This window comes from Gymnogyps californianus, chromosome 10 (assembly GCF_018139145.2).
Source record: "Gymnogyps californianus isolate 813 chromosome 10, ASM1813914v2, whole genome shotgun sequence".
In the NCBI taxonomy this organism is placed as follows: domain Eukaryota; kingdom Metazoa; phylum Chordata; class Aves; order Accipitriformes; family Cathartidae; genus Gymnogyps; species Gymnogyps californianus.
Window position 1 is genome coordinate 6,415,601 of NC_059480.1, and position 10,220 is coordinate 6,425,820.

At 63.6% G+C, this 10,220-nt stretch overlaps 1 protein-coding gene across 1 annotated transcript; it reads right to left on the minus strand.

Annotated features, from left to right (window-relative positions):
- Positions 1-3,168: 3,168 nt before the first annotated feature.
- Positions 3,169-4,620, minus strand: FOXL2 (forkhead box L2). The gene has a single exon (XM_050902615.1). It carries the CDS (start codon positions 4,416-4,418, stop codon positions 3,501-3,503), a length of 918 nt encoding a protein of 305 aa, XP_050758572.1. The 5' UTR covers positions 4,419-4,620; the 3' UTR covers positions 3,169-3,500.
- Positions 4,621-10,220: the final 5,600 nt, after the last annotated feature.

The window sequence follows — 10,220 nt, forward strand, 5'->3', positions numbered from 1 at the left end:
CAGACGGACAGGCCCCCGGCCTCTCCCGGCCCTGCCCGCCCGCATCTCTCCCCTGGCGCGTCCCGGGGGGCCGCAGCAGAGAGCCCCCGGTGGGTGAAGGCTGGCCGGGGACCCCGAGGGCACCTTTGCCTGCTTCCAAGCTGCCGCACACTCCTGCACCGCGCCCTCTTGGGGAGGGGGGGACCCTCATCCAGAGGCAGCAATTGCCCATGACCGAACAGCAGTCAAACGCGCTGCTCCCTGCCTCTTCGTGTTGACACAGACGGGTGCTGGTCACGCACGGCGGGCCCCGGCTCTCCCCCTGCCGCACCACCGCCTGGAGACCCCGTGGGAATCTGAGCAGCCCCGGGGGCCGCACGGCCCTGCCCGGTCCCGGGCCGCCGCCGCCTCCCCCTGCACCTAAGGCACCGCCAGGTATCGCTTCACCCAAAGCCGGCGAGGCCCCAGCCGCTCCCGGGCCTTTGCCAAGGGCGTTTGCCAAGGGCGCTGCAGCCCGGCCGAGCGATGGCACAGCCCAGGAAGGGGCCCGGGGACACGCCGGCGGGGCTGTGCGGGGCCCGCGGCCGCCCTCCCTTCGCCCTGTGCCCGCCGGCGGCGGCGGGAGGGGTTTCCCTTGCGAGCTCGCCATGGCCCCGACGTACCACGGAGGAAACAAGCGGGACTAGCAGTATCTATCGAATAAGCAACAAGCAGCCAAGGCCCTGAGCCCTCCGGTGCGAGGCTGCAACCCACAGGCGGCCGCTGGGCTGTCAGGGCCGGTCGCCGCGCTCGCCCTGCCTTCCTCGGGGCGTGTGAACGGTGCCACCTCTCCCCTCCGCCGCCAGCTCCCACCTGAGGGCCTCGGGCAGGTCAGAGACACCGAGTGAGCACCCCGCTCCCGGCAGAGGCCGGCAGAGCCACGGGTGACAAAGGCGTGAGTCAGGGCCGCGTCCCATGTGCGCTGCCTGCCACCCCGCTCCAGCCATTCACCTCCCGTTACATCGGTGTTCGTGTAGGGGCTCGGCTCGCTCCTTCTCTCCCGGTCCCCGGGGCAGCAGCTCGGCCCCGCAGCCCCCCGCGCACGGCGCGGAGCGGCCGCGGAACCGGCGCCGCGCAGCGACCCCGTTTTCCACAGCCCCGCGGCCGTACCCGCCTAGCTGTGCCGCGGCAGAGAGGCGACCGGTTCCCGCGTCCCCCCACTGATTTCTGCGACCGAGCTGGAGGCTGCCGCTTCCTTCTGTGCAGGGAGTCTGCAGAAGACCCTGGCGGAGAGGGAGAGCGTCAAGCAGCCGAGCAAGGGCCTGTCTGCACCCAACGCCCGCGGGTCACATCTCCCGCGGGCCCCGTCACAGGCCCCCGGCAGCGGGAGGGCAGTGCTCACCCCCAGTACCGGGTTTCGCCCCTGGCACCCCCTCTCCGGGGGAGCGAGTTGCCCGCGCAACCCAGAACAAGTGGAACACCCGCATCCCCGCTCCCGCCCGCGGAACAGCAGGCCTGGCCCAGGCTAGCGTCCGAGGGGACCCGCTGCGCCCCGGGCAGGCACCGGGCGGTGGCCACCCCGCCTGCCCCACCGCCCCGTCCCCTCCTGAGTCCTCAGGCGCCCGCGCAGGGGCCGCTGCCTGCGAGCGCGGGCAGGCTTTGAAGCGAGGCTCAGGCCTCGGGAGCGCCGCTGACGGAGCCACCGAAAGCGAGACCTGCCAGCGGCTCCCAGCACCGGCACCGGCCGAGGCCCAGATGGGGCGCGGGCCCCGCCGCAGCGCGGCCGGGCCGTGCCCGGGGCGCCACAGGGCTGCACTGTATCGCCCAGCGCCGCGGCCCCGAGCACGCGGGGAACAAACGAAAGTGGAGCCGGGGTCTGTGGCGGGCACAGCCTGCAGCACTGCCCGGAAGGCTCTGCCTCCCGGCGCCGCGGGGAGGGCCGGGAACGCGGGCGAGGTGCTGGCGGCTGCCCGCGCCCCGGAGCGGAGGCGCTCCTAGGCCCGCCCGCGCCGCACGCCCGCGGAGCCAACGAAACGGTTCCCGCACCTTCTCGGCGGCCGCCAAGACAGCACCGGGCCGCCGGTCGACGCGGCGCCGCCAGACCTCTCCCGCCGGCGCGCAGCCCGCCACGGCGCTTAACGGAGCCGATACACCGTCCAAGCACAGCCCGCGTATTTCCCTCAGCGGAGAGCCCTGAGAGCCCGCTGCCGGGGCACGGGGTCAGGAGCGGTGCCCGCCGCCGGGAGCCGGCCGTGCAGCGCGGAGCGGCCCCGGCCCGCCCTGTTCTTCGCTGCCGCTTCACGATCCCGAGCACGGAGGAGCAGAGTGAAATAAAACGATATGAAAAGAAGGAAAGGCGTTTTATTGGAGACATTACAATGCTAGAAAGTACAATAAAAGTGCTAATCCACTCTAGAAAAGTTGGTCCCAAAATGGTACTATGCCACAGCATCTATCAGCTTACATAAACATTTATAAAATCGCTATGAACTGGCCCCTGTATTATAAACGCTATTTTTTTCCCCACATTAATCTATGTAAAATTGAAGGATCAAAACTTTTTAAGAAAAAGGGCAAGCATTCAAAAGCAGAACCTACCGGAAAATCCATTTTGGGCCAGGTTTGGGGTCAAAAAAAACGAAGATAGTTTAAACTTTCATTAATAATACTGTGCACACGGAAAAATATTCCAATTCACAGGAAATCGTCTTTTTTTTTATAACATCAAAATATTTTTTTAGACCTGTATAAAATTACTTTTAAGACCTTAGAGGACATTGTCTCCTTTAAAAAATACATTTACCGCTGCCGAAACGTTTCACGAGTGACCCTGGCGGGTTTTGTTTGTTGGTTTCTAATAACCAGCAATATCGCACATCTCCTGCTGTTACAGCAGTCCCCACATAAGTACTATTTTGACGAAAAGCCACAGCTCGGAAGAAGCGCAGTGCTTTGCAGACCGAGGAAGAAGAAAGAGAAGATGAAGAGGAGGAGGACGAGCACCGCGGGCACATGGCAGCGTCTAGGCAGTGTCTAGGCCCCGCCAGCCCCGTACCGCCACGCGTGGAAATGCCTCCGTTATTTACAAGCTCCGCTTTACTCTCCCCAAGGCTGAGCCCGAAACGATTACGGCCGAATTATAAAGGAGCAGAATTTTGAGGGCTAACCAGCCTATTTTTCATTACTTGCTCCCCCCACCCCCAAACCCCTCACAAACAAACACACACACGAGCAGATAAACGAACGGTAAATCCGAGCTCGCCTAGAAGCAGCCGGCCCGGCCACCGCTGCGCCCGGCGCAGCCCCGCTGGGGAAGCTCCCACACTTACACTGCCTCCTCCTCATCGTAGGACGGCTCCTACACTTACACTACACGCGGAGCAGGGCTGCTATTTTCCCACCGCAACAGTCTGGGCACAGAGAGAAGGAGGAGGAGGAGGAGGAGGAGAGACACGCGAGGGCAGGAGAACGCGGCGGGATCGGAGAGGGGCAGCGGCGCCGGGGCAAGGGCATTTCTGTGGCGGCGGCCGGGCGGAGCCTCCCTAGATGTCTATGCGGGAGTGCAGGGCGCTGTGTTTGCTGTCATGCTCCCAGTAGGAACAGTGCATCATGGACAGCTCGGCGGGCTGGCGGGCGCAGGCGAACTGGAGGCCGGCTCCATTCGCCGCCGGGGCCGCGGGCGGCGCGGGGCTGGCTGGGCTGAGCTGCTGGGGGTGGTGGGCGTGCGGGTGGTGGTGGTGGCCCATGCCGTTGTAGGAGTTCACCATGCTGGGCAGCGCCATGCTCTGCACCCGCGAGTAGGGGCTGTAGGACGCCGGGCCCGAGAGTCCTTTCACATTGACGGGACTGACGTTCCCGCCAGACATCTGGCAGGAGGCGTAGGGCATGGGCGCGGGGGGCTGCGCCAGCGGCCACGAGTTGTTCATGAAGGTGGACTGCAAGTACTTGGGCGGGGAGAGGTAGCCGTAGCTGTCGGGGCTGAAGAGGGTCTTGCCGGGCTGGAAGTGGGTCGGGGGCGGCCGGAAGGGCCGCTTCATCCTTCGTCTCCTGCGGTAGTTGCCCTTCTCGAACATGTCCTCGCAGGCGGGGTCCAGGGTCCAGTAGTTGCCCTTGCGCTCGCCGCCGCCCTCCCGGGGCACCTTGATGAAGCACTCGTTGAGGCTGAGGTTGTGGCGGATGCTGTTCTGCCAGCCCTTCTTGTTCTTCTCGTAGAAAGGGAACTTGCTGATGATGTACTGGTAGATCCCGGACAGCGTGAGCCTCTTCTCCGCGCTCTCCCGGATGGCCATGGCGATCAGGGCCACGTAGGAGTAGGGGGGCTTCTGCGAGGGGTCCGGCTTCTCGGGGCCCTTGTCGGTGCTCAGCTCCTCCTTGCCCCGCTCCGGCTCCTTGCTGCCGCTGGTGTCATGAGCCAGCAGCGCCACCGTGTCCTCCTCGCCGTCCTGGTAGCTGCTCATCATGGTGCCCGGCGTCCGCCGCCCGGGACGCGCAGCGCAGCGCCGCCCGGTGCGGAGCGCTGCCCGGTGCGCGGTGCGCGGAGCCCGGTGCTGGCGGCCGTCCCGCCCCGCGCTCGCCGAGACCGGGGCCGGGGTCGGGGTCGAAGCCGGGACCGGGACGGAGATCGGGAGGCGCCTCTCGCGGCGCCTCTGGTCCGTGCAGCGCGGCGGCGGCGGCGTCCCTGCCCCCGCGGGCTCCGCTCCCCTCTGCCGCGGCGGCCGGGCTCTTTTCTGATTTGTATGGGCCCGGCCGAGTTCCGCTTTCGTCAGGAGCCCGCTCCCCTATCGCCGCCGAGCCGCTGGGCACGGCCGAGTTCACCCCGCAGTCACGGCGCCGCGCTCAGCGCCGCGCACACGCGGCCCGACGTGGCCCCGCGGAGCGGCGCGGAACCGCCCCGGCTCGGCCGCGCCGCCGGGGGCGGGGGGGGTGTCCGGGGGGCGCTGAGCGAGCCTCCGCCGCCCGCCCGGGGAGCTCGCCGGGCGCTCCCCTCCCGCCCGGCGAGGGGCCGCGCTGGAGGCGGTGGGTGCGAGGGGGTGTGCCCGCAGCCGCGGCCCTCGCCCCTGCCCCGGCGGCTGTCACACGTCCAGCCGCACACGCGGTCGCGTTTATATGTCTTGGCCCCGGGCCCCGCCAACCGATCGCGCCCGGGGAGCACAAGGAGGCCGTTGCCGCTCCCTGCAAGTCGGTTCTTGCAGCCCTTATTTGCAGGAGGCAGAGAGCAAAAGGCGTCGGGTCGCTCCTTCTCCCTCCCCGCAAAGTACGCGCAGGCACCCAGCGCGGCTGCAGGGCTGAAAGGCGCCCTGAGGGCCGGGACAGGGTGGCGAGGCGGGGGATGACACACCGGGCAGCTTTCCTGCTCGTTCCCCCGGAGGGCTCCGGCTTATTTCACACGGTTCCTGGAGCAGCGTATGGGGCACCGACATTGCCCATCTCCTTTTCTGCCTTCAGGTAGAGCTTCCCCGAGCAGCAGAAAGGCAGTCTCAGCTGGCCCGAGCACAAGAGGCGTCGTCTAATAATAAATCACTAACACGGGGCTGCTCCAACCGCGGTTACAGCAGCGGGCAGGCGGACGGAGGATGCTTTGCACTGATTTCTAACGGAGCCTTCAGCCCGATCCCCGGGAGCGGAGCAGACTGACCCCGTTTGTCCCCCGAGCCCCCCCACCAGACAACGCGGCCGCCGGTAGCCGCAGGAGCCGGCCGAGCTCTGCGGGGCCGGGGCTACCTGCGCTCCCCAACCGCGGCCCCTGCTCGGCCCTCGGAGCCCGGCGCTGCAGTGAGCCCGCTGCTGCCGGTACGGCTCCGCTCCGGGGATTTGCCCGCACGGACCTGACCTCCCCTCCCGTACTGAAGCACAACTCGGTGTTTCCACTCTCGGGCTGCCCAGAAGCGACCCTGGGAGGACCTACACATACACCTCGGCGTCCGCAGATCCGCGGGCCGGCAGGTCACGGCCCTCAGACTCGCTTCTGCCTTTCTTGAACGTGAACCGCTGCGCAGCGCTATTCCCGCCCCCCCGCCCCCCTCCCCCGCGGATTTTACGTGCTACATCAGTTTTCGTAACCAAACGCAAGCCCGGAGGGCTGGCAGCCCTCGAACCGTGTGGCCGGTGCAGCCGGCCTCTCCCGTCGGGATGCTCTGGGGCTTCGGCATCCCATGTACGGATCTCTAGTTCCTCTGCCCGGTCAAGGGCACACGGGTCCCTGCTCCCCTCCCCGGGAGAGGCTATTTGTAGGTGAAAGCAGTCGAAGACGTAGAAACGTATTTTAACCAAGAAATAAAATAGCCTTTCAGGGAGCTATTATCTTTCTATATTATTATATTTCTCGGTTAAAATACGTTTCTGCATCTTCCCCTATAGCTATATAACGAATTCCTTATCTCCCATCGGCGGAGAAACGCACACCCTAAAACTTGGACTGCGTAAATTCGGTCACAGAAACGAGCCCCCTGTATTTCCGCACACAGCCGCGGAACAGCGCACGCCGCCCCTTAAGCACTCACCTAACGCACACAAACGAAACTGCGGAGGGACGAGGCCCGCAGGAGAGACGCTCTCCAGGGTTTTCCTCCCCGGCCGGCCCCCGGCGGCTCGCTCCGCGCAGAGCGGCGGGGCAGCCGGAGCCAGCTGTGCCCCGCCGCCGCCCACCGAGGCGGCGCGCCCGGGGCCGGGGCTGCCGGGCTCCCCAGGGCCGGGGCTAGCTTCTTTCTGCCGGCCACCCATGCTGCTCTCGGCGCTCCCCCTCGCAGGCATTTCCGCGGCGAGGGCCGGTGCAGGTGTAACAGCACTGCTGCGTGTGTCATCACCTCCGCCAAATGGCAGATTCCTCCCTTTCCATTCCTAAGCGGGGCGCGCAGCTCCTTACCAGGGCTCGCTCGCTCGCAGAGGACATTTGACATCCGAGGGGCTTGTTTGGGTTTTTTTGACAGCCCCACCAAGGGGGATTTCGGATGAACACCAGGGCAGAAGCTCAGCCCAGCGCTGGGAGCGGCGATCGGGCCGAGCAGCGGCAAAGGTGAGCGCGCAGCCCCGTGTGCGGCAACTCGAACGTTTGACACATCGGCAGGCAGGCACTGTCGGGCTCTCCCCGGTGCTAATTAAGCCCTTCTCGGGATATTAAAGAGCGCCCTGAAAACGTAGGAGCACACCACTACAGCTGAGCCTGGACATTGTAGCTGCAGTTAAGCGGAGAGCTGAGGTCTTATCGGCGCTCACAGACATGTCGCAGCGAGGGGAATGCAAGTAACAGGGACGGGTAGGGAGCAGAAGGGCGCGGCGAGCCCTTCCCCGGTGAAGGAGCGGGGATCCCGCCACGACCCCGGGGAGCGGCCCGATCTGCCGGTGCCGGTGCGCCTGGGTGAGCCCGCGCCCCGCCGGCCGCCGCTCCCGGGGCCGGGCAGGAGTCTAACAAACCCGGACAAGGCGAGTTGCAGAAGGAGCCAGCAGAACTGCTCCCGGACCGGGCCTGCAGCCGCCCTCGGGAAGCAGGAGGGGAACCGGCAGTGGAAGGGAGCTCGCGGCGCCGGTGCCCGGACCCCGGCCCGCTGCGGCGAGGGGCAGATCCCACCGCGGGACGCTGAGGGGCGGCGGGGAAAGGGCTCTCGCTTTCTTCACACGAGGGCAGAACAGCCCCGGCCCGAGCCCGTTCCCGGTGCAGGGAAGCCGGGAAGGAGGCGGGCAGAGCGGGCCTCAGCCCCGGCCGCGCAACCCCGCTAAGAAGTGCCCCGAGAGGGGCTGCAAATCGAGGCTTCGCCCTGCTTCTCCGGGACCGAGCCGGGCCGGGTCCCCCTTCCCGAACAGAGCACGGGACCCTCCGCTGCGGCCCCAAGTCCGGTATTTCGGCTGGGAAGCGGCTGAGCCCCTACCCGCGGGGGGAACCGCCGTGCGGAGCGGGGCACGGCAAGCGACGGGGGTCTCCGCCGAGGGTACCGGGGAGCGCCGCAGGGACACGGGGCAGGGCGCCGCCCCCACGCCTTGCCCCGGCAGCCAGACAAGTCTTCCCACAAAAGCCGTGCCTTCAGCTGCAGCGCTGATAAGACTCGAGTAGCCCGAGTGTTTTTTTTCTACTCACCCCCGTGCAGGCAGCAGAGCCGATTTCTACCTGGAAGGTTTGGGGTCGGTTTGTTTGAAAATGTGGCAGGCTTCCTCTCCCAAACATGTTTTTTTCTCTTGGAGAGAAAACGCGTCTCCGGCGGGGAGCGACGGGACGCCCCTGGCTCGGAGCGCCCCGCTCCCGTTCGGCCAGCGCAGCCAAGCCGCCGCCTGCAGGCACCGGGGCAGGGCTCCCTCCTCCCGCACCGAGACCCGGACGGGGACAGGCGACACAGACCCTTTGTCTGTCCTCCGGCTCCTACTCCGCTCCGGGCGCCATGCCGCGCCTCAGCTCCCGGGGACGGACACACGGCTAGTGCTGAGGTGCAGCCGTAAGTAACGACCTTTCGGGACCGCTCTAGCCCGCAGCACGCTGCAGCGGTAGCTACGTTAACCCGCATTAATTTGGCTCGCGTAGGAACGGCACGGACACGGATCTAAAAGCGGACCCAGGCGCGCCTTGTTCCGAGCCCCGTTTCCCCGACGAGCGGGACCCGCCGCGGCGGCGGCGCGGGGCTCTGGGAGCCGGGCAGGGCCGGGGCGCGCTCGGTCCCCGCGGCGCCCGCAGCACCCTTCCCTTCCTCGGCACAGCCACCAAAGCAGCCGGGACAAGGCAGTCACCGTGCTACCGTTTCAAGTATTTCTAGTTTCTTCCCTTTTTTTTCCCCCCCCTCTTCTTTTCCCAAATACTACAAGTCTTTAAGATCGTGAAGTATTTATTCCCATGACACACAGGAGAATAAGGTTACATGTAATCTCGGCACGTGAGAGTCTGTTCTGCACCCCGGCGCTCATGAGAATTAACAAAATGTACTGCAGGAAATAAAATACTCTGGCCTCAATGAAAATTCATCAGATTTAATCTGTTAAAATGCTGGAAAACGGAGGCGTTTTCCTGTGTTACCTACGCGCGGGAGCTCCGTGTCCCCGTGGGCAGAGCAGCGAGGAGGTGCCCGCGGGACCCGGCTTCTCCGGCCCCCGCGGGCAGCCCGGGCCGGGCCGGCCGCCGCTGCCGTCCCGCTTCCTCTCCAGTGCCCGTTTCGCTCCCTTTCTAAATGACACCTGAAGGCAGGGCTCGATCCTGGAGGTGCTGATTAGCGGCACAGCACTGCCTACCAGGAATAATAACCTTTGCAACCTCATCGCAACCATTATGTGAGACAAAATTGCATGCGTGTCACTCCCTTTAGACCCTAAACTCTGGCTTGGAAAAGGTTTCATTTTCAGAACCTCACCTCTCGCTTGGCCTGCAGATCACCTCGCTCATCTAGGGACACCACAAACATACACAATCCTACTTTCCCGTCTGTTCAGGATTCCCAGCAGCACAGTCCCGAATATTTCATAAACGCTCTTTAATTACATTACTTGGCGTGTGATGCCAGAACAAGGAAATATTCACCTGGAAAGTGTCTTCTTTTGCATGAATGAGTCTCATTGTCAAAACCTTGAGCATATATAGGTGCATATATGTTTTGCAGTGGAGAATTTAGTTTCTCGTTTATACTGTAAAGCTAAAAATTCTGGTAGCTTCAGGCTTGTTTTTACAAGCTCCCAGCCGTACAAGGATTTCTGTTTTTACAGGAAAAACTAAGCAGTCTATAGACCATGATGGCTGTACATCCATAATGTGAGCTTCATGAGGAACAGAGCAACTTTATTATGATCTGGACTGAAATCACATTGAATAAAAGCCCATCTAACAGAGCCTGAGGGAAAAGTCACAAACGGGCTCAATTCTACACCCACTCCAACAGGAATTTTAGAGGGAAAGGTTTTAGGATCAAGGAGAGCAGATTTCCCCCTTCAGCTGACACTATGAAGATGCTTTTTACTGTCCCATTTCATTTTGAGCCTGTTCCTACTGCCTTGATATCAAAGAAATCCATCTCATGAGAAAAGGCAGTCCCAACCTTTTTCCCCTCTTATCTTCCTACTTCCCATCTCTTCTCTGCTCAGTTTCTTTTCTGTAGCGTGAGCCAGAGTCTTCACTACAGTATACTTGTTTATGCTTAGAGGACAGGCCTACAGGAAAACAAACTATATATTTCCCTCTACCATTTGGTAGTTCCTTTCTTTCATCTGAAAACACAGCCCGATCCAGGGAAGGTTCTTGAATTCACACAACCGGTTACATGATGAAATGCAAACAGTTTCTTGTGGTATTAAATGGC